The sequence below is a fragment of the Hipposideros armiger genome, unplaced genomic scaffold, assembly GCF_001890085.2.
Source record: "Hipposideros armiger isolate ML-2016 unplaced genomic scaffold, ASM189008v1 scaffold_51, whole genome shotgun sequence".
NCBI classification, from domain to species: Eukaryota; Metazoa; Chordata; class Mammalia; order Chiroptera; family Hipposideridae; genus Hipposideros; species Hipposideros armiger.
The window spans coordinates 4,378,268-4,402,246 of NW_017731401.1; the positions used below are offsets into that span (position 1 = coordinate 4,378,268).

The 23,979-nt window shown below is 34.9% G+C and overlaps 1 protein-coding gene and 1 pseudogene across 2 annotated transcripts in view; one reads left to right on the plus strand and one right to left on the minus strand.

The window, feature by feature from the left end:
* Positions 1-23,727, plus strand: part of NUP107 (nucleoporin 107) — a 36,939-nt gene extending 13,212 nt beyond the window's left edge. Inside the window, exons 8-27 of one of the 2 annotated variants that reach the window (XM_019640531.1) lie at positions 678-749; positions 1,162-1,250; positions 4,165-4,243; positions 6,173-6,286; positions 8,894-8,984; positions 9,127-9,203; positions 10,989-11,048; positions 11,337-11,482; positions 11,574-11,622; positions 14,225-14,294; positions 14,737-14,855; positions 15,560-15,598; positions 15,884-16,034; positions 16,354-16,466; positions 17,095-17,197; positions 17,646-17,806; positions 18,567-18,692; positions 19,095-19,208; positions 22,221-22,388; positions 23,382-23,727. In XM_019640531.1, coding sequence (XP_019496076.1) covers positions 678-749; positions 1,162-1,250; positions 4,165-4,243; positions 6,173-6,286; positions 8,894-8,984; positions 9,127-9,203; positions 10,989-11,048; positions 11,337-11,482; positions 11,574-11,622; positions 14,225-14,294; positions 14,737-14,855; positions 15,560-15,598; positions 15,884-16,034; positions 16,354-16,466; positions 17,095-17,197; positions 17,646-17,806; positions 18,567-18,692; positions 19,095-19,208; positions 22,221-22,388; positions 23,382-23,489 — 2,049 coding nt within the window. In that variant the 3' untranslated portion in view covers positions 23,490-23,727. The remainder of the gene's footprint in view (positions 1-677; positions 750-1,161; positions 1,251-4,164; positions 4,244-6,172; positions 6,287-8,893; positions 8,985-9,126; positions 9,204-10,988; positions 11,049-11,336; positions 11,483-11,573; positions 11,623-14,224; positions 14,295-14,736; positions 14,856-15,559; positions 15,599-15,883; positions 16,035-16,353; positions 16,467-17,094; positions 17,198-17,645; positions 17,807-18,566; positions 18,693-19,094; positions 19,209-22,220; positions 22,389-23,381) is intronic. The other variant, XM_019640532.1, reaches the window with a different exon arrangement.
* Positions 2,952-3,874, minus strand: LOC109381656 (nuclear nucleic acid-binding protein C1D pseudogene; annotated as a pseudogene).
* Positions 23,728-23,979: the final 252 nt, after the last annotated feature.

Here is a 23,979-nt window from a genome sequence, read left to right on the forward strand (position 1 = left end):
TATAATGTTTGAGGTAGGCTTTAACTAGATAGCCTATTATATTAGGAAAACATTCTTCTGTTTGTAATTTATGAAGATACCTTTATCAGATGACATTTTGACATCTATGCAGATGTTCATGTGGCTTTTCTCCTTGAATCCTCGAATAAGATGGATTAATTGATTGAGTCACCATACATTATCCTTTTAATATACCGCTTAATATTATTTGCTAATATTTTTGTCAAGTTGTCTTTTAAAGTCAATTTTAAGAGCCTTGGATTGTTAAGTTTTATCACCTATCAAATTCCACTGTGTAGAATAAAAAGATTTAAAAATTTTTAAATGTAAATTTTCTAGTATGTCACGTGACTGCATCCATCTCTTTGTTATGACTTTTTTGGTTTTATTTTGTTTTGTGTTTTATCTTTTCTTAAAACAATATCTCTGGGGAAAATAGAGTTTTTAAATTCCAAGTATAGCCAAAGAATTAAAATATCAAGTGAAAGCAACCACAAATTGATCTAGCAATTTGAAATTTATAAAAAAATTTTCAGAGATGAATATGCCAATTTGCTATGTGATAAAATGTTTATGGGTGATTAAATATACTTATTTCAGATTTGCTTTTACCATTCTGAAATAATATTCTTAGAGCATCTTTTTTCTTTCCTTCCTGTAAATATTTTTTCTAATAGGCCTTTAATGCTAGTGAAAAAGCAGCGGTGGAAGCGTTATTTCAGAGAGATTCACTTGTCCGGCAAAGTCAGGTATGACCAGAATTTTTAAATATGTGTTTATAAAACATGGAGAGAAGGTAAATGAAATAAAAGAACTTAAGTTGTTTTCATGTAAAACTTTTTTCTTAATTTTCTCTTTCTGGTCTTTTTATTTGTAATTAAAAGAAATTAAGAACCTTGTTCTTTGGTTTTCAAGTAATAGCCCTAGTGTTTCTAGGAATAGCCTGTTAAAAATTGTATTATTCCTATAGAAAATTTCGTTCTTTTGTCATAATATTTATATATCTTAAAGTAAAAAGAGTGGTTGGAAAAATTGTTACTTGGTATTTTTGAATCAGAAACTTTTTTTGAAGTTAAGGGTAGGAGTACTACTTCAAATAAAATACTAACAGATTTTATAGTTAATACTTTTTTTTTTCTTTGCCTTGTTTTCCTTTCCTAGCTTGTGGTCGATTGGTTAGAGAGCATTGCCAAAGATGAGATTGGAGATTTTTCTGATAATATTGAGTTTTATGCAAAATCAGTATATTGGTAAGTCACTAAACTTTTATTCCTGAAGGCACTTAACACTGATTTTGTTTATTCATCGTTCAGCAAATTCGTATTCACTTCTTACCGCTTATTCAGTCTGAGAGCAAAACAGATAATAACCCTTCCTTTATGTAATTTATAATTGTTTAAGAGAGTAAAAACAAATACATATCATGTTGGGTATTAAGAACATTGGGAAAAAAGGAACCAGAGTTGATGAATAGACGGTGATAATGGGTACTACTTTAAGTAAAAGAGGTGATTGGAGAAGACTTCTCTAAGGATACAACAGGTAGTAAGAGTAAGAGGCTTTTAAATAAAGGAGGCAGACCATGCAGCAATCTGAGGGACAAGTGACCTGGCAAGAACAGAAACTACAAAGACCCTGAGAAGGTAAATATTTGTATAGGAGGCCAGTGTGAACACAGCAAAGAAAAGAATGGTAGGGAATGATATTGAAGATAATCAGCTCATATAGGACTTTTATGCACAAGCAGAGGTTAAGGGTTTGGGAATTTATTTTAAATGTGATGGGAAACCTTGAGAATAAAAGACTGATATGGTCTGATTTCGTATTTTCAAATAGTCAGCTGCTGTATTTTCTTAATAATCATAATTTGATCAAGAAGACACCGAGCCATGTTTCTAGCTACTTGTGATTTTTAAAAAAAAATTTTTTTCCCAGTACCCTTCAGTACTTCTACATTATTGTAAGACCTTGAAACCAGAAAGCCCTCTAGGTTAAAAGGACAGTTTATTTCAAGACTTGTAGAAAAAGTTCAGATTGCCTTTGAATTCACTAATATTATATATATATATATATATATATATATATATATATATATACACACAATCTGCAAGTCAATTATACTTTTTCTCTGCTTAACTAGGAAATTAGTGCTACTAAATGTTTATTAAAAATTGAACCTTGAGTAGTTGTGATTTTTCTTTTTTTACACAACATTTACAGCCTTTATGATAGGATATAGCCATTATGCCAAAATTCACCCATCAGTATACAACCTTACTGCCCACCTAAAATTAATGAGAATATATCTTACTTTAAATGGGACACAGACACAGAGTGCCAGTAATTAAAGTAGAGCCTGAAAGTCTTAAATTCACACTTCAAATATCAAAAGGAATAATTCTGAAAATCATGAAAACATGATGAAGTAACTACACAGAAAAAAAATGGACATTTAAGTCATTTCATTTTTCTTGTATATAGTGAAAGCATGTATTTATAACTTCAGGCTTTAGCTAGCATACTTCATTAAGTCATTATTTATTTAAAATAAATGTTTACAAAGAACATTAAATTTCATAGTTGCTTATAAAATGGTACTTGAAAGGTTGACCTATATAAGGAAATAAGTGTCCTGTCAAGAGAGATGGTAAACTATAAATATAAAATATACCACAGTGTTAAAAACTTCATAGTGCTCTATAGGAAAATCAATAAAGGTAATGTAATTTTTCTGGAGGAAAAAAGTATTTAGCATTACAAGTTTCAATGTAAGTTTTATATATGAATTCAGTAAGGAATACATTTAAACCTTGCATTGCCACATAATCATCTATTTTGTGTAAAACAATAAAAATTATGTAACATGTAAAATTTTTTAACATGTATACATCAAAACAATAAAAATTATGTAACATAAAAATTTTTTAACATGTATACATCAAAACCAAAGGTTAATTTTTACTTTTTCCTTTATTGGCAACTTTGGATGCATTTTTAGGTTTTGGTTCCCAGAGGGCATTTTTTACAAATCTCAAAGCTTCACCTGTCCAGCTTGCCAGCCTTTTTCTTATCTGTTATTTCCTTGACTCTGTTCATGTACACAGTGTTTCTTCCTAGTTCCTGCTTTACTGGATGTTCCTTGGGATTAGCTCCCTGAATTGCCAGATAAGCCCAAAACATTGAATTTAATGTGTAAGCAGAAACTAAATCCTCTTTTGCTTGTTCGAGTGGGTTCAACTTCTGCAACAACTGATTTCTAGAAACAGACATGGTCTTCAGTATCTCATCTACAGCAACAATAGAATTCTCAAATGTTGATAAATACTAATAAATTTTTGCTGGATAGTCTTCATTAATTTCCTCTCCTGCTGTTATGACCAACTCACTGGTCTTCCATTCCTGTGTCCCGGAAAAATAGTTATGATTTTTCTGAGCAACAATGAAATTTTAATTTTCAGAAAAATTTTTTTTTTTAGCTAAAATGACCTATTAAGGTTTTTGTAAGTTTTCTATGACTTAGTCTCCCTTTTTTACTGACTAATGGAACAGAATAGAGAACCCAGAAACAGACTCATACTTATTGACGTGGTCATTTAGTTTTCAGCAAAGGAGTCAAAGCAATCCAATGGGGAAAGGAATGTCTTTTCAACAAACTGTGCAAAAAAATGTGAAAGCTAAAACCGTAAAGCTTTTAGAAGAAAATACAGGAAGACATCTTTATGACATGAAGATAGGGAAATGTTTCTTTCTTTGGTCACAGAAATCAGTAAATTGGAACAAAAAAATGACTTGACTTCATCAAAATTAAAAACTTCTCATTAAAAGACATCATTGAGGAAATGAATTGGTGATGAGCCACAGACTGGAAGAACATATAGAACCCATAGTTCATAAAGAACTATATCTCAGTAATAAAAAGATAACCCAATAAAAAGGGCAAAGATTTGAATAGCTAACTCACAAAAGCATATAGATGAGTGGCCAATAGCTACATGAAAATGTGCTCGATACCATTAGTCATCTGTGCTAAAATGTAAAATGCCCTTTTATACTCAGCATTTTTGCATGTTTTTTCTGAGTTTGTACTATTTTTCTTACTCGATTTAAAAAAAAATAGGTCTATTAAAGTAACTCCTTTAAAAAGAAACTACTTTTTTCTTCCAGGGAAAATACTCTGCATACCTTGAAACAGCGGCAGCTATCTTCTTATATAGGCAGTATCCGTCCTCTTGTCACTGAATTGGTAAGTGTTCTTTGAAATGAAATGCAAGTTGCCCTCAAATTTAGGTGATTTTCTTTTTTTTTTAAGGTTTTATTGGGGAATTGGGGAAGGGGAACAGTGTTGTGGAGTCGGGGAAGGGGAACAGACAAGTTGTTGTCCTTCAATCTTAGTTGTGGAGGGCGCAGCTAGTTCAGCTCCAAGTCCAGTCGCCATCCAGCTGTCCATTGGCAGCTCAAGGTGCCGTGTTCAATCTTAGTTGCAGGTGAGCGTAGCCCTCCATCCCATGCGGGAGTCGAATCGGCAGCCTTGTTGTTAGGAGCATGTGCTCTCACCAGTTGAGCCATCCTGCCACCTATTGGCAGCTCAGCGGCAGCTCAGCTCGGGTGCAGCTCACTGGCCCCTGTGGGAATTGAACCGGCATCCCTGTTTGCTCAGAGCTCGCGCTCTTAACCAACTGAGCCACTTGGTCAGCCGGTTTTTTTTTTGTTTTTGTTTTTTTTTAAGGCAGAGAACTTCTCTAGGATCCTTGTTTTTGGTTCCTGAAGGGTTTACACATACTACTTAACTCTAAAACTACTGAGTTGCATGAATTTGATGGAATTTGAACATAACTGATCTATGAATTGTGTAAATTTTAAAAGAAGGTATAGAAAGTGTTCCTAATTTGCCAGCATTAAAAACAAAATAATTTTGGTCTTATAGCGAGGTTTGATTCTTCAACTATAAAGTGGTGACCTGTGAAAGCTCATTTATATACAATAGAAAGTAGGAAAAAAACAACTGTGAATTAGCTTAAGATTAGAAAGGTCATTTTAGGATATGAGCAATAGGAAAAATAGTGGATTTGAAAAGAATAGGAGTCTAATTGTAGAAATAAAGGAATAAAGCTTTGTGACAGGTGTCAGCATGTGAATTAAATATTTATAGTGAACAGTGGGAGAAATAAGTAGTTATTGAGAAAATTGATAAAATCCCATTTGGTAACAGAAGTGGTTTTTTGTGAAAATTGTTTGGAAACTACTGGAAGAGCTTAAAATAAATTGTAGCTAAACTACCCAGTAGCAAGCAACTGAAAATCATTTCCTCTTAACATCTGGAAAGTGGTGGCTTCCTTTTTCCAGATAGAGACCATGTTCCAAAATAGAATAATTGTGTCTACAAAACATTTGTGAACATAGCCAGTTGACCTATTGTGCATGCCATTTTCTGGATTGATATTTGTATTACCATACACAGTAACATTTGGAGTAAGAATTATTTCCTTTCATAAGTCACGTGAACATACTTTTTCATTTGAAATTTCACATGCAGGTCATGTGTGCTCTTTGTTGAAAAGTGAGCACAGTATATTATCTCAGATGTTTAAAAGCACATTCCTTTCTATCTGTGAAAGGTAGTAGGTAGGAATAATGGGGTTTTGGATGGGGGGGAGGACAGGTATTTCTTAGAAATCTATTAAAAAAAAATTTTATTGGGCATTGGTGTGTTTTATATAGCATTAACCCCATCATGGGCTCTCTTCTCATAGGTTCTCAGAAGGTATTAGCTAAGTACTTTCTAGTCACAGAATAGATAAGATGCCTTTCATTTCTCCTCTGCACTCATTTCTATCTAGGCCTGATTCTGTTTAGAATTAACTTGGCCATGTAGTTGCTATAACAGGGTAAAGATCAAGTCGTATTGAATTATGAGTAGCATACCTGCTGGACTGGGCTAGTGGTGTTTCCACCTGTCCTGACCTAGGGAGGCACCTTTGTGGGCCAACAGAGTCTGTTTTGAATGGGCAGTAGACGGTTGTGTGGCTATTTGAAACACTTGTGACACTTTCATTTCCTTTGGTAATTAACTCAATTGTAAATTTATTTCAGTAATCAGGAGAGATTTGTCATCTTTTGATGATGTTTACATGTCTGCAGGTACAAAGGATTTATAGTTGATTTTTTTTTATAGGACCCTGATGCTCCCATAAGACAGAAAATGCCCCTTGATGATCTGGACAGAGAAGATGAAGTTAGATTACTCAAGTATCTTTTCACTCTGATTCGTGCTGGGATGACAGAAGAGGTAAGTCATGTACACCCTGCTGTCCCAATTTTTAAACGTCATAAACTCCAAGTTGGAAGGGGTCTTTGTGGCTACCTATCATGCCTTCTCAGTGCAGTAATAATCTCTTTCACAGTATGTCTAGATCTAACTGCTGTTTGAACATTTCCAGTGATAAGAGCACATTACCTCAGACAGCAGCGCACTCTAGTTTGCACAACTTTACTAGGAAATTCTTTATAAAAAGTCAGACTTTGCCTTTCTATATGTACTGTGTACCCTAGGCATATCCCCATTATTTCTAGGTCTGAGTTTTGAGTTGAAAATAAGTCTGACTTAACTTGCTCTTCAGGTGACACTATTTATGCATTTGTAGACTGTCATAGCCCTCAGACTTCCTTTTTACCTCAGCTCTTTTTTTCTTTAAAAGATTTTTATTAAATTACAGCTAACATACAATATTAGTTTCAGTATACCATAGTTATTCGACAGTTGAAACCTCACCTCTTTAAAATGTAATGCCCTTTGTGGTAGTTAAGGTTTTGTATGTACAGGCAGACCTCAGAGATACTACGGGTTTCGTTCCAGAACACCGCAACAGTGAGTGGTATGTTTTTGCTGGTGGAGGGTCTTGCCTTTAATTGGTAGGAAAAAAATGCAAAATCTGTGAAGCGCAGTATAGCAAAGCACAATAAAACGAGGTGTGCCTGTAGAATATTAAGTATCTAATTAGCTTACTGGGTGGCTTTATTGACTCTAGATGAGCAGTCTGATGCACAGGAGCTTCAAGCTTTAGGTATTATGTTGATTGAGTACTTCTTTTGCAGTACTCTCGGTGATGTTCTTTTAGATGGAAATATGTTAATTCAAAGTGTTATTCTGTGTTATAAACCATTAGCATATATTAAGTAATTTCTTATAGTAGTCAGTCTTGGGTTAAGATCATTCCTATGTTTTAATTAAGAAAAGTTCATATCACATATTCATTTATTCAGAAAATATTTAAGTCCCAGCCACTCTGCCAGGTGATGTGCAAGATACTAGGAATTGCAATGGTAAACAGGAATGTATTTTTTAAAACAAAACAAATAATGATCACATTACCGAAGGGGTGAAAACCAAAAACTCTCCAGGTCTCACTACCTTTACATAACTACAGATAGTGGGTTTTTTGTATTTACTTATAGCCCTTTTTCTTTTATACCTTTTTTTAACATTGTAATCGTAGTATACATTCAGGGTTTTTTTTTTCTTTTTTAACATCTTAATTGAAATCTAATTCACATACCATACAATTAACCCATTTAAAGTGTACGCTAGAGTGGTTTTGGTATATTATTAATTTTTTCTCATTGTGGCAAAATCTATATAACAAAGTTTGTCATTTTAACTATTTTTAAGTGTACATTTCAGTGCATTAATTACATTCATAATATTGTGAAAACATCACCACAAAACTTTTCATCACCCCAACCAGAAACTCTGTAACCATTATGCAATAATTCCATATTTCCCTCTTCCCCAGCACATGTGACTTCTAACTGGCTTTCTGTCTCTGTGAATGTGCCTGTTCTAGATATTTCATATAAGTGGACTCCGACAATATTTGTCCTTTTGTGTTTGGCTTATTTCACTTAGAATAATGTTTTCAAGGTTCTGCATTCAGTTTTTATCTCTCTTTTTTAGATAGTATATCAAAACATTTTTCCATGTTTCTACATAGCTTTCATTATTTATTTCAAAATTTTTTAAAGCCATAAATCCAGAATGGTGTTTGAGATAGCCTTTAACTGGCTGTATTAATCAGGTTTTCTAGGTTCAAGAAACCCCACTGAAGTTACTTATAAGGGGGGAATTGATTGGCTCATGGAACAGAGAAGTTGAGAGGGTTATATCTGGCTTTAACCAGAATCCTGGGACTCAAAAGATGTCATTAGGATCCTGTCTCTTTCCCGAGCTCTTTGCTCTGCCCTCCTCTTCTCTGGCTTCATTGTTTAGAAGCCACTTCTCATGTCTGTGGTGGCCACCAGCAGTTTACATCTTCCTGCCAGCTCACAATCCCAGCAAAAGGAGTGTGTCTCTTTCTCAATATCTCCAGCAAGAGTTGGGGTGATTCTTGTTAGATCACATGCCTAACCCTAGAGTTCCGAAATAGGATTAGGCCTACCCAAACCATATGAACTAAAAAGGGCGAAGAGATGATAGAACAACAAACACATATCCATCTTACTGGTATATCAAGCTCATCTGATGGGTCACATTTAACATAAAGAAGTATCATCAGTAGAGTGAATAAGCAATAGCACCTTGTCATTCTAGAAACTAACAATGTTTTTGTAATTCTTTTACATAAATCAAGGGTCACCTCTTCAGCCATTTTTGTCTCTAGCAGAATTAAATGCCTGTGGACACCATGGGAGCCTGTTAGTAAGCCCAAAATCAAAGAGCCAAAAAGGGATTATTAAGAAAAGAAAGGCAGAAACCAACCATAGAAAGACATGCGTATGGTGATCAAGTGAAACGCCATTACTGGTTGTCTACATCATTTTTTGTAATATCTGTGCCATAAGTTATCTAACCCTGTCATATACTGGTTACATGACTAACAACTCTTTCCTGTTGCTGAAGGCACAGCGGCTCTGTAAGCGCTGCGGCCAGGCGTGGAGAGCTGCAACACTTGAAGGCTGGAAGCTCTATCATGACCCTAATGTGAATGGAGGTATTTTAGTAGATTTCATTCTGAGAGTTGGGGGTATATTAGTTCTAAATGCCAATCTCTGTGAAGTACAGCTTTTGTTTTTAGAAATTAATGAAAGATCTCCTTTTAAACTGTATATTTGATTTCTTCTACTGTTTTATAGGAACAGAATTAGAGCCTGTTGAAGGGAATCCCTATAGATGCATTTGGAAAATAAGTTGTTGGAGAATGGCAGAAGATGTAAGATATAATAAAATATTTACTGATAATGATTTTTACTCTTGTTAATTAAAGGCCTGCTAAAGGTGCTGTAGTTCGGGCTAAAATTCCTGTTTTGAAACAACTTCCAGTCAAATTGAGGAATAGGAGTGGGCTGACTTAACTACTAATCAGAATTATTCAGACACTAAGTAGTAAGAGTTCAGCATTGATATAAGGCAAAAATATAAAGGAGGCTCCAAATGAATTCTGAGAATAAGCATTGAGCTAAAGCTGCTTCCCAAGAGAGAGAATTGAACTGACCTTTTAAAAATGAGTTGATATGGGCTGTTGGGCATGAAAATAAAAAGGAATTCTAGGTAGGATGCATAGGTTATGACATGACCTATGCATTCCTAAAAATCACTGCAGCATGCAAAAAAATTATGCAGAAACCCACAGGACTTTTGGGGGGAAAGGAGATAAGAATGCAATACTCGGAAACCATCAGTGATACATAAAAAGATAAAAACAGCACAGTTTCACACTGTTAAATAGTTAGGAAATACATAAATAATAAATATTACAATAAATGTGGCACTGTACCTTGAAAGAGACCTGAAGTTTGCTTGTGGAATTGGGTGTCACAGGATTGCAGCTTATGAGTTATTGGGAAATTGTAAAAGGAGGTTATCTGAAATCAAACAAAATTGTAACACTCAATGTATCAGTTTAGCTTATAACACACCTGATGAACTGAGTTAGCTGGTAGATGTTTGCATGTGTTACTTTTGTGTGTTTTGGTGGCCAGTGTACCTGGGTGTAGTTTTCTGCATTCACTTAGCATTTCTTGTGGATGAAATTGTGCATAAGCAAATGGGAAATTTGCATTATGTTCAGATTGTTGCTTGATATATCAGTTGCATTGGAACAAATTCATATTTTTAAAACAAGCATTGTAGGAGAACTGACTATAATGGGAAAGATGATTGAAAGTAGTAAATTAAGAGCAGGCCATGGTGGTCCTCAAGTGCAGCTTAAGGATTGAGAACTTTTTTAGTTGTAGATAGTGGTGAACCATTGAAACCTCAAGGGCACATGACAGCAGTGTTTTAAAATTAGTGTGGCAATGGAAAATAGGCTTAAAATTAAATGGACTAAAGGCTGAGAAACTAGGATAGGAGCCTCTTAGAATTATTCAGTTGCTAAGTAATAAGGACCTCACCTAGGATAATATTTGAGAGTGGAAAGGAAGGGGAGCAAGGATAGTCAAGACCAGTAATTGGAGACAAGGCAGAGCAACACTTAGTTATATAGTGAGAGTCTGAAGTCTGTTGTTTGGATGATAAGAAACCTGGAAGTACCATTAATAGAATCTGGAAGTAAAATGGGATAATTTGATGAATATAATTAATTCAGTTTAGGAATTTCATACAAACTGATGCCTGACAGCTTCCATGTGTCTTGTTTTGATGTTTTTAGGTCAGTGTCAGGTAAAAATTTAGAAAATTTCTAGGGGAAAACATCTATACAGGTTCTATCTGGAGTAAAATTTGACTATTATAAATAAAGCATCCATTAGAGTTGTATCTGCTTTTGCACCCTGTATTTGAAACGTAGATGTTTGACTTTCCTAAAGATTTCAGTATGACGATATTATCAAACTAAGGAGTCCTTCCTTCTTATTACCCCACCAGATCTTTCACTGAAGTTTACAAACTTTCGAATAAGTTCAGTTTAGAAAACATTGCAAAGTTCCATATTCTGAAAAAAATTGATATACTAAGAAAAACTATTACAAATTTATTTATATTTGCTGTATTTCAGGAGCTTTTTAATAGATATGAAAGAGCAATTTATGCAGCTTTAAGTGGAAATCTCAAGCAGGTATGAAATCTATTTTAATAATTATTTTCCTATGGAATGAAATCAGATACAGAAAATATTCTAATTGTATATAATAAATCTTATAAACTTAAACTACTTTTGAAGAGTAGCAATGATAGAGATAATCATGAAATAGAATAGCGACTTGTGCTGCTCAATATGATGTATCCCATGCACCAAATGATGTTTTACTACATTATGTGTCATTGTAGTGTCTTTGTATAACTGCTTTTCCTTTCTGTTTTGTTGACTATGTCTGTGTTTTTCTGTTCTGGAATGGGGGAAAAGCTCCTTCCTGTCTGTGACACCTGGGAGGACACAGTGTGGGCCTACTTCCGGGTCATGGTGGACAGTCTGGTAGAACAGGAGATCCGGACCTCAGTGATGACTCTGGATGAAACTGAGGAACTCCCTAGGGAATATGTGGAAGCAAAGTGAGTTTATTGGTTTGTTTTAGTCTTGGTGATTTGTAGTACACTCTGTCAAGTTTATTGATATTATTTTATCCTGTTCTTTCTTTCGAAGTTGGACTTTAGAAAAGGTTTTTGAAGAGCTTCAAGCTACTGATAAAAAGGTAAATATTACTACGACTATTTTATACTAACTGGAATAGGAAACTGTAAATGTTATGTTGTGCACTGTAGCTGAAAGGCAAGAAAATATGTGAAACGTTATCTTCTCCCTTCTTTCCTTGCCTATTATCCAAATGAGAGACATTCTTTTAAATGAGAAAACCTAATTGCATATTTTAGTAATATATTATTTCTGGGTTTTTTTGGTTTAGGATTGGTTTCATCAAGTATATGATATGCATGTAATCTAATTTGTACCTTTCGTTTTGAAAAATTAAAACACATAATGATAAACACGACTTTATTTTCTACATCTCAAAATAACCTAACTTTTTTAAAAGTAATATTCTTTAAGAATTCTAAAATAACCAAAGTAATACTTAGTATGTTCGTGGAGCAAAGTAATCTAAAGATGTATAAATAAAACCTTTAAAACAATTTTCTCCCAACCCCTTTATGGTTTTTCTCATTCCCCTGAGATGATAAAGCATATTGATATGTATCCTTCTATGTTTTTGTCCATACTCTTGCAAATATGTATACATAATGTAGCTATTCTGGTGTAGGATTTTTGTTTTTGTTGTTTTTCACATCATACTATATACATACAACTGGGAGTAGTTTTTTTTGTTTGTTTTATTCCATGATACAGTCTCCAAGTTCATGGATATAGTTTTAACAACCTAATGTTCTATTTTAATAGGTACATAATGTTCTGTATATAATTTTTAAATCATTGCACTTTTCGTGATATTTAGGTGGTTTCTAGCACTGCAGTGAACATTCTTGTATACATATCTGTTCATCTGCTAGTCCTGTTTTTTTAAGATAGGTTTCCTGAAAGCAGGATTGCTGATTGAAGGGTATATGTGTATTAGATTTAATTAACTGGTTGTAGCAATTACTTCATACTCACGAGGAATTTGTTGTGTCCATTTCCCTGCATTCTCACCTGAGCCATATATCACCCTTTTATTTTTTGCCAGTCCACCAGATCAGGTGGGAAGCGGGAGTGCACTGTTCTGCTCACATTTTTCTATGTATTTATAAGGCTGAGCAAGTTTTCCTATGTTTATTGACCATTTGTGACTTTCCTGTTCAGATCTTTTACCCATATTCTGTTGAGTTTTATCTTTTCCTTATTGTATATGAGCTCTTTGTATAGTAAGGAAATTAATGTTTTCTCTGTCAAGTGTTTATTATTTTGGAGATTCCAGCTAATGAAAATAAAACAAGAACATCAAGGAATAGATATAAATATTAAAAAGGGGGAATATATATATATATATATATATAATGAAAAGTGTAAATCTAGAAATTCAAGATTTAATAAGTTACTAGAATTAATAAGATAATAAGAACTTGTTAAAGTATCTAAATTCAAGACAAAGTTACAAAAAATCATACTTGTTATAACTAGTTAGAAAAGGATATAGCCCTCTCCAAAAGTCCCATTTAAATTATTAACTAAAACTCTTAAGATACCTAGGAATAAAAATTACCAAAGGTTTGAGAGCCTTCCTAAAGAAAACTGTAGAATTTTATTGAAAAACATGAATAAATAGATATACCATGTTCTTGGATGAGAAGACTCAATGTCATTCATTCCAAAATTAACATAGAAACCTAATCGTTTGGGGATTATTTCTACACAGAAAATTTCCAAATAGAAGAATAAGTAAGAATGGCAAGAAAATTTGGAAAAGAACAATAGTTATGGGATACTTGTCTTAATAATAAAACAATATAAAGATATAGCAAAACAGTATAAAACGGGCAAAGGAATAAATAATAGATCAGTGGAACCAAAAGTCCGTATTAGATGTAAGAATAGATGAGACATGAACAGATGACAGAGGTGACCTTTTATTTTAGAGGAAATGGGATGGTTTATTTAGATACATGGAATGGACAAAATTGACTTTCCATTTGGAAAAACAACAAACCTAGATCCCTACCTCATGCCATGTATTAAAATAAATTCCAGGTGCAACAAAAGTTTGAATGTAAAAAAGAATAAATGTTGAAAGAAAATTTAGACAACTAAATAAAAATTTTAACTATTTGACAAAAATAATACACTATTAGCTTTAGGAAATCCAGCTGAAGGTTACTTGTAGATTTTTTTGTTTTCCTACTTTGTGCCTATTCACTATTTTGATGGTTTTTATTACTCTTGGTGCCATGTGCAAAAGAGAATACCCAAAGAATGCTTTTAATAACTACAGTTCATGTTGAAAGAAATCTTTATAGTTTATTTTGCTTAGGTCACATATCCTGTTCCTTTCTGGTCCATCACGGAGTGCCAAGGAAAACAGTAGTAAAATATAAAAAAAAAGAAGTTCAATAAATTCACAGAGATTAAATTGTTTTATCACAGTTCTCTGCTTTCAAACATATTGTTCAGTCTTGGATTTGTAAGCCTTGAGTATATCTCAAAGGCAGTATCCTTCCCATATGTTATTTTAATCTCCTGAGATCATTCATTTCCAGCTTTTTCTTTATGTATGTTCCTTCAAAAGTTGGACGTTTTTAGTTTAACAATGAATACATACTACAGAATGACCAATAGAAGATTTATGGAAAATGTAAAAATTTTTTCAGAGAGTTCTGGAAGAGAATCAAGAACATTATCATATAGTTCAAAAATTCCTTATCCTGGGAGACATTGATGGTAAGGTATTATAATTTTATTTTACTTTGTATGAGTTCTTTGTTTTCTTACAGTAATTTTGTAAAAAGTTATCAAGTCAGTGCATATGACTCACCACATCTTTTATTTTTTATTTTAAAAAACTTTTTTTATTTTTAGCTGAACCATCCTGCCACCTGTTGGCAGCTCAGCTCGGGCTGGGAATCGAACTGGTGACCCTGTTGCTCAGAGCTTGCACTCTCATCTTTTAATCTTTATAAATAGCCTATTTGGATGCAACCATCTACTTAACTGTTAAAAGAAAAAGTTTATATTTAATCCAGAGTTGGTTTTGTATGATGGTTATTAACAATGAAATAGTGACTTAATAGCACTATAGGAATGTGAAAAATGTTGGTAATGTTCATTTATCTTCTTTTTATTGTTATCCCTATTGTTGAATCTTTGCTTTGATGGCTCTTAGGTTTGATGGATGAGTTTAGCAGATGGCTTTCCAAAAGCAGAAATAATCTACCTGGACATCTCCTGCGCTTCATGACTCATCTTATTTTGTTTTTTCGCACTCTGGGACTACAGACGAAAGTAAATAAAAATGAACTTTTTTTTTTTTTTTAACCCTTCTCTATAAGACAGATGCTTTAAACCCGTCATTGGGAAAACACTGCTTTTTTGTTGTTTTCTAGAAATGGTGATAAAGGTGCCAAAGTCTTCTATGCAGTGTCATATTGTCGGTCACTCAATGGTAACTTGCTGTGGGTGACCCTTTAGGATTCTAATCTGTGGCTGCAGAATACTGGTCATCTGGTTTTTGGCAAACTCATAACTTTAATCCTCATCAGGACCCAACTCTCAACTCAAGCAGCTAGGCTAACTGAACCAGACTGAATTCAGTGTGAGATTATAAACCTTTGTTTTCTTTTTTCCTAAATGATAACATTTTGATTAGAGTACATGTAGAAGTCAGAATGATACAGTAGCTGAAAGCTTGGGTTTTGGAGTAAGAATCCTGGCTTCATAGCCTTACTCTCCAGCTTATAACTTTGTCGTTCTGGATAAATAAAACCTCCGTAGGTCTTAGTTTCTTCCTCTGTAAAATGTGACAATAATAGTAACTACCCACAAAGAGTATGATCAGGTTAAATCTGGCAGTACATGAACTTGCATATAGTTTTTGCTCAATAGTAAATGTTAAAATAATTTAATGGCAGAATTTTTATTAGACATATTGCTGGTACACATAAACAGTTGTGTTTATAATTGAATTATATCTTTTTTTTCCTTTGAAGGAAGAAGTTTCCATTGAGGTTTTAAAGACATATATACAGGTAAACTTTGAAAATCCATAATTTGAAACTTTTTTTTTTTTTACTATTTTAATGAAAATAAAAATCAGAATGATGACATTTTAATACCCAGTGGCAGGAAATTCATCAGAATCTGTAAGAGATCTTTAATTATCATAAGATCATTTTGTAAGAATTTTTCTGTTTAGCAGCACACATCCATGTTTATATAAATTTCTCCTAAATATGTTTGAACTTTTTCAAAAGTACCGCTGATCCTAAATTTATTTTATTATTGACATGCTTTGATCTTTTTCTATTTTTTAGCTTTTAATAAATGAGAAGCATATAAATCTCATAGCATTTTATACCTGTCATTTACCTCAAGACCTCGCTGTTGGCCAGTACGCACTGTTTTTAGAAGGTGTGACAGAACCTGAGCAGCGCCACCATTGCCTGGAGCTGGCTAAAGAAGCAGGTAAAAATAGTCGAGAACGTCATCTGTTGGGCTTTGTAGGCAAATCATCATTTTGGCTTTCGTAACATTTATCCTTCTAGTTTTTACTCTTATTTGTCTTGAGAGAATTTCAATGAAATTCTATTTTAGGAGTAATATATACTGTAACTCATGTAAAAATTTTTTTTTAATTTTGGCATTTCTTTCATAATGTCTTTCCTATTTTATGTTACAGTTTTTAAAAATTGTTATCCCACATTTACCAAATCATTGTGACTCTTTAGAGAATATTAGTATGAATGATTAATTCTTGTTTTTGTTTCTTCAAAAATTTCTTTAGATTTGGATATTGCAACTATAACAAAAACTGTAGTTGAGAATATTCGAAAGAAGGATGATGGTGAATTCAGTCATCATGACCTGGCCCCAGCCCTAGATACTGGCACTACTGAGGTAATATGAGGATGAGGGGGAAGTGTGTTATATAACTCCTAATAATCCCTCATGTTGTGCTTTGGTGAACTTCTACCTTAAAATTATCTGGCTTCTTTATTTAAGAATTTTTCTTTGTCAGCGCAAACCTTTTAAATTATAAAAATTGAAAGCAAACTTAAAGTCTTAAGGTAGGGAATACTTACAGTAATATTATGTTAGAGGAAGCTTCTTTAATTGAAAAAATTTGAGCATGGGGTTTTTGCTCATCAGATTATTCTAGATACTTGATCAATCACTAACTCTAGTGATGCCCACATATTCCTATTTTCAGAAAGGAATTGAAAGTTTTATCTAGGAAAGAAAAAATTTTAAGAGTAGCACTTAAAGAAATCACATGGTTAAGTTGGTGAGCTGTAGAATATATAATCCCAGACACAATCCAGTAAGTTTTTCCATAATTTAACAGAAAGCTGTTAGGTATGAAAACAAACTAAGGAAAGTTGGATTTTTTTTTCATAATTTTGTATAATTTGAGGGACAATGATGTTCACTAGAAGTGCAGGTGTAAGTTAATTCTACTAATTTGCAGAATATCTTAGAAAACAACAAAATTGATGTTTCTTTTTTCTCTCAATTAAATGAATAGGAGGACCGTTTAAAAATTGATGTAATTGACTGGTTGGTATTTGACCCAGCACAGAGGGCAGAAGCACTAAAACAAGGCAATGCAATAATAAGAAAATTCTTGGGTATGCTGTATTTTTATATTCTTTTTTAAATTTTTTGTTCAAATCCATGTATTAAACTTTGTTTTGTTTTTCAAACTCTCCCAATAGTGGAGGGCACAAAAAGCCACTCATATATATCAAACCTGGTATTATGAAACAAGACATGTTTAACAGTGAATTTTCATTTCCTACTCAATTTTGCATATAATCTCAAGGCTTTGAAAAATGTAATCCTTTTTTTTAAGACTCAGAAGTATGTAAAAGTAACTGCATTTAATGAATCCTTTTGTGACTATATCATTGAAATAAGGAAAAAGCCCAGCTATTAGAAAGGTCACCCAGACCTTTAACAGAAGTACCTGAAATGGTTACAGCTGACGGTAAAAGTGGCAAACCAGTGACTAGACTTCTTTAGAAACCACTACACAGAAATCCACCAATATTGAAAAATTGTATATCTTTTTCACAGCATCAAAAAAGCATGAAGCTGCAAAAGAAGTATTTGTGAAAATTCCTCAGGATTCTATAGCAGAAATCTATAATCAGTGGGAGGAACAAGGAATGGAAAGTCCACTTCCTGCTGAAGATGATAACGCTATCAGAGAACATTTGTGCATTCGAGCTTATTTGGTAAGATTCTAAAGAAAACAACAAATGTGCCTGTCTTCATGATCTTTCTGATTCACTCTCAGACTTTGAACTGTTTCCAGACGTGGTGATTGACTCATTATCTTATCTTTCTTGTGACTGTAGTACTGACTGATCCACAAGGGCATTGAAACCATGACCTAGTTTTCATTAATATGAGCCTCTAATCAGTACTAACCAAACAAGACATCTCACATGGTAGATAGTGTATGTGATGTCTGAAACTAATGTTTTCTTCACATTCTTTGAGGGCTTGTCTCGACTTTAATATTTCTGCCTTTGGCAATAACTGAGAAAAGCAAGATATTCTATATTTGTTATGACTAAAACAATAACCTGCTCATTCAAAATTCATTCAACAAAAAATGAAGTGATTACAGTGAACTAGATTCTAGGGCTAAGTCTGTGGATGGCTTTCTGTTCCTTGACCTCTAGAAGCTAATAGAGCAGTCAGAAAGACAGACAAGTAAACATGTGCACATCACAGAGTGCTAACTGTCAAGATAATGTATGTGACCAGGGTGCTGAGATAGGAGTAGGTGTCAGAAAACAGTGCGCGCGTGCGCACATGCGCACGCGTGCAAGTACACACATCTTGATGATTTTTTTTTTTGCATAAAATCTAAATATTGAACAGTTTTGTTTCTTGATGGTACAAAATTATGTCTAAGAACCAAATTTTAAAAGCATGGTTGAATGTATGTGAAAAGCTTTCTTTTTTTGTGTTTATTTTCTATTTTAGGAAGCCCATGAAACATTTAATGAGTGGTTTAAGCATATGAATTCAGCTCCACAAAAACCTGCTTTGATACCTCAGCCAACTTTTACTGAGAAAGTGGCTCATGAACACAAAGAAAAGAAATATGAAGTAAGTTGAATGTAGATGAGACCTATCTGTTGCATCTTTATACATGCCATATATTTAATGAGGTCATTTTTTTTCAGCAACTATATTTCTATTATAACAGGTGATCTTCCCATTAATGTTCTACTTGGGGGGAAAAAGCCATCTGTTTAGTCACTTTTCTGTAGATAATTAGCCAGACATGAAACATACCTTCAGATGAAACATACCTTCTTCATTTACAAAGCTGTTATTTTAGTGTTTTATTTAACTGCAATCTGTTGATGTTTATTTTTATATTTGGCTGACTGAATGTCAACTCTTCAGAATGATATTCCGTATTATATATATTCCTGTCTGCACTTTACAAATACATTATTTATTGGTTTTAGTCCATTATATATCTGCCTTCTGTTTGTTTTACAGATGGATTTTGGTATTTGGAAAGGGCATTTGGATGCCCTAACTGCTGACGTAAAGGAGAAGATGTATAACGTCTTATTGTTTGTTGATGGAGGGTGGATGGTGGATGTTAGAGAGGTAAGTTGTGTGCATTGTTTATAGCTAAAAGCAAAAATATATATGTATATATCTTTTTGTAAAAAGCTTTGTCTCTGAATAGGAGCATCTATAGTTCTTACATAACCTTTGTATTTAAAACTGAACAATCCATAATTTAAGTCTAAACTGAAAATATTAGCTAGGGAATAGGAATATTTGACTCTTGGGTAAACTGTTTCTTCACATTTAATATTTTCACTCAGGATACTGAAATCTAATTTTTTAAAATTCTGGACCTACAATTTTAATTATACAAGTATTCAACTCAATTTAGGGATATGAAGATAAGTCTGGTAGTATGAGTAAGACGTGTAAAGCAATGGTTGTCACCTCTGAGCTTTCCATTTACCTTGGAAGGTTTTTAAAAATACTGGGTTCCACCCCCAGAGGTTCTGGTTGAATTGGCCAAAGGTAGGGTTGGGCTTTTTTTTTTTTTAATTGCGTAGCGAGCTTTAATGTGTACCCTGGGTTGAGAACCAGTTACAGAAGTACTTAATGCCATAAGAAAAGCACAAATTAAGTATTTTGTGAGTTCAGGAAAAGAAAAGGTTGCCTCTCCGTGGAAGAGATCTGGACAGGATGCTTGAAAAGTATAGCATTTGACTGAATCTTGAAGGGATGGGGTAGAATTTGGATGAGCTGAGATGGGGAAAGGAAGGATACTGCAGGTGATAATCATGTGAAGCAAAGACTGAGAGGTTTGATGCTGGGGCACGACTGAAACAGTGAGTAACTCAGTTTTGCCTCTGCAGACCTGATGCTCTATCCAAAAAGAATTGGAAATGCTGAATTCTACATAGTTGGTACATGATTTTGAACAGAGAAAACCATAGGAGTGTTCCTAGTCTCTCCTGCCATATCCTAACATATTCACTGTTTATTTAGCCACTACATTTTTCCAGTTTCTCTGGCTTCCCTTTTATGACCAGAAGCAAAAAAACAATAGGGCTAAGAGATTAGCTTTGAGCTACTATCCCTGATACAATAATATCTTTAAAGTCTTTACTTCTTACCCTAAAATTCTTAATAGAACTCTGCTGACTTCACAAGTAGTTTTGAAGCTTTAGCAGGTTCCTCAGGCTCAAGTTTTCTAATTTGTGCTGGTGCTCACAAAGATAGTTTTAGCGTTGCAAAATGCTAATTAAATGCTATTTAAATTTTGAAAAGACTTGAGTGCCTTATTTATACACAACTCTTTGTTATTCTAATTATTAATTAATCTTAGATTAGATCATGAAAGCCACAAAATATTATAATGTAGAGTATTGTAAAAATGGAGGTGGAATAGAAGGCAATGAATGATACCATTCTGTTTTATCAAACATTTAAAAATCAATATTCAGTCTCAGCCACTTCAAATCTTACCCAGACAAGAAGAGATTTCTTGAACAATCAAATGGTAAGTAATGACATTTGAATCACCTTGGTTGAGTTTAGCTTAAAACATTTTCTTGTTCAACAAAGTAGGGAATTAGCAGGGCTTCTGCTACCACATGTATCACTCGTATAAGAATTAGGAAATGCTACCCTTTCCCTTACACAGATAAATTCCATGCCAGGTGAACATGACCTGTAGAATGGAGCACCGCTATGACTCAAGCTCCTACTCACTCACCTGGCCAGCTGCTATTGTGCAAAGCCCAGCTGTACTGGATAGCCAAGGCGCTATATGCTGTCTCTTCTACCCACACCTCCAAGTTTTTATGTAACTGTGGAATGGCCCCTTTAGTGTTGGAGGCTAGTGCACACAGGGATGGCAGGGGATGGAGCAGGCAGGCCATTTTTACCTACTTTTCACCACCTGTACCATCACCACATTTAATTGAAGCCTCAATAGTCTTTCCCTTGCTTCCCACTCTTCCTTATACAGTCCCTTCCTCATATAGATCAGTTAAAAATCCTTTTAAAACAAATTAGATGTCACTCTCCTACTTAGCACCATCTCAGGGCTTCTCATTACTCTTTGAATAAAACCCAAAGTTCTTTTCTTGATGTACAAGATCACGTGTACACTGGACCTTGACTGCCTCCCCCATCTTGTATCCTACTGCTCTCCCCTCCCTGCACTCTAGCCTTCTGAACCGCTTTGCTCTTCTCCCTCTGCCAAAAATGCTCCCCCCAGCTCCATCCTGACCCTTCTTCTCAGTCACAATCACTGCACCCGTCATGTACATCCTTTCAGGCCTCCTTATATCTGTCTGTGTTTCCATCTGTACTCGTATGTCCAGGGAAATTGTGATTGTTGTCTGAGTTTTGCTGTAGTGGTATTCAGTCTCTAACTCTTAACTCCTATTCCTATTACACGTTTTTATTGAAGACATAGTAAGTTTATTAGAAATACAAATTCAAAGCATTTTGTTTTCATTATCAGACCTGTGACTCCTCTGTAATATATTTTGTTCACCTTCATGCTTTTTTGCTAAAAAATCTTGTCTACTAGATAGCATGATTGAAACCCTGCCTTGTTTTATTTTTAATGGGCATGATAAGCTTTAGAGAAACTTTAGCTTCTACCTGTTGCCTTTTGGTTTTGATTCCATACTTGATTTTTTTTAAGATTTTACTGGGGAATTGGGGAAGGGGAACAGACAAGTTGCTGTCCTTTTGTTCCTCAGTCTAGTTATGGAGGATGTTGCTTCACTGGCCCATGTTGGTATTATCATTGCGCTCTTCCCGGGTGAGGCAGTCACTCGCCGGCCATTGGCAGCTCATGAGCACGCCAGCTGTGGGCCAGCCCCACTGCAGCCTACGCCATCGCCGGCAACTCACGACAGCCCGGTTCCAGGTCGAGCTGTTGTTCACCATCTTAGCTGTAGAGGGTGCAGTGTCACTGGCCTCATGTGGGATCTAAACCGGGGCCCTGCTGCTCAGAGCTGGCGTCCCAAGCCAACTCTTAACCAACGTGCCACTCGGCCAGCCCAATACTTGATTTTCTAAATCAGAATATTTAGCTTAAAGTTGTTAAAATGATTACTGGATGTCTGTCTCTAGGATGCTGAAGAAGACCATGAAAGAACACATCAGATGATTTTACTGAGAAAGCTTTGTCTGCCAGCCTTGTGTTTTCTGCTTCATACCATATTGCATAATACTGGTCAGTATCAGGAATGCCTGCAGCTAGCAGATATGGTATCCTCTGAGCGCCACAAACTGTATCTGGTAAGTTCTAGACCATTTGCATGTCCAAATTTTAGTGATTTGATAAGCTCTGTAGTAATATTTAATTTTGTGAGATGTGTTTATATTTTTTAGTTGTACATAGATTTTCTTACAGTAATAGTCCAGTTTTGTTTTTTTGGTTTTTTTTAAGATTTTTTATTGGGGAATTGGGGGATGGGAACAACGTTGGGGAATCGGGGAAGGGGAACAGACAAGTTGCTGTCCTTTTCTTCCTCAGTCTAGTTGTGGAGGACGTCGCTTCACTAGCCCATGTTGGTATTAGCATTGCGCTCTTCCTGGGTGAGGCAGATCAGTCGCCGGCCACTGGACGGTCACTCACGGTGGCTCTTGGCAGCTAACACTGGCTGCCGGCTGCCAGCCACTCATGGTAGCTTATGGCAGCCCACTGCAGCTTCACTGCAGCCTACGCTGTCGCCGGCAACTCATGGCAGCCCAGCTCCAGGTCAGGCTGTTGTTCACCATCTTAGCTGTAGAGGGCGCAGCGTCACCGGCCCTAATGTGGGATCCGAACCGGGGCCCTGCTGCTCAGAGCTGGCGTCCCAAGCCAACTCTTAACCAACGAGCCACTTGGCCAGCCCTAGTCCTTTTTTTTTTTTCAGCTGAGCCATCCTGCCACCTGTTGGCAGCTCAGCATCTGCTCAGCTCGGGCCGGGACTCGAACCGCTGTTGCTCAGAGCTCAAACTCTTGAGCGAGCTCTTAACCAACTGAGCCAGTTGGCTGGCCCTCTAGTTCAATTTTAATGATTGTGCTTTTACTCTGAAATGTATATACATTCCTAAGCAGTTAGAAGTATTTAGACTGGCTCAGAGAAATAGCTTTGAAATTCCTAGGCCGTGCTATCATGCTGGCCTCAGGTTACATAAATGTGAAAGAGGATTTTCTTCTTATATGAGGTTAATCAAGTTGATTAGGTGACTTAGGTTCTTAACTCTTCTTTGTTCTCATTCTTATTTCTCTTTTTTTAAAATCAGGTATTTTCTAAGGAAGAGCTAAGGAAATTGCTACAGAAGTTAAGAGAATCCTCTCTGATGCTCCTAGATCAGGGGCTTGATCCATTAGGATATGAAATTCAGTCATAAGTCATCTGTTCTTTGTAATCTCACTATTTCCATGATAAATGGAGTTTCTTGTAAAATAGACATATTTGTATTTACTGTTTTTTTTTTCTTTTGCATTTTGGGGAGAATGTAAAATTTAAACATGAATTTTGCACTTTTAAAAATATGGTAACTGAAATGTTAGTGTATTATATCAGTTATTTCCATGTTTATTAATAAAATTATATAAAAATAAAAAATTTCTGTTCTTTACAAATTCTAGGTTTGTAATAAGAAATTAAATTTCCTGTTATCCTACTTTTTTCCTATGATCATAAGTACTCTGAAAAAGGGTGGAAAGTAGATTTAAGTCAGGTATGTAATTTCTCATAAAATTTAGTATTTTTTAAATATTAAAGCTAAGAAAGGGCCGGCCGAGTGGCTCAGTTGGTTAAGAGCTCACTCAAGAGTTTAAGCTCTGAGCAACAGCGGTTCAAGTCCAGCCCGAGCTGAGCAGCCGCTGAGCTGCCAA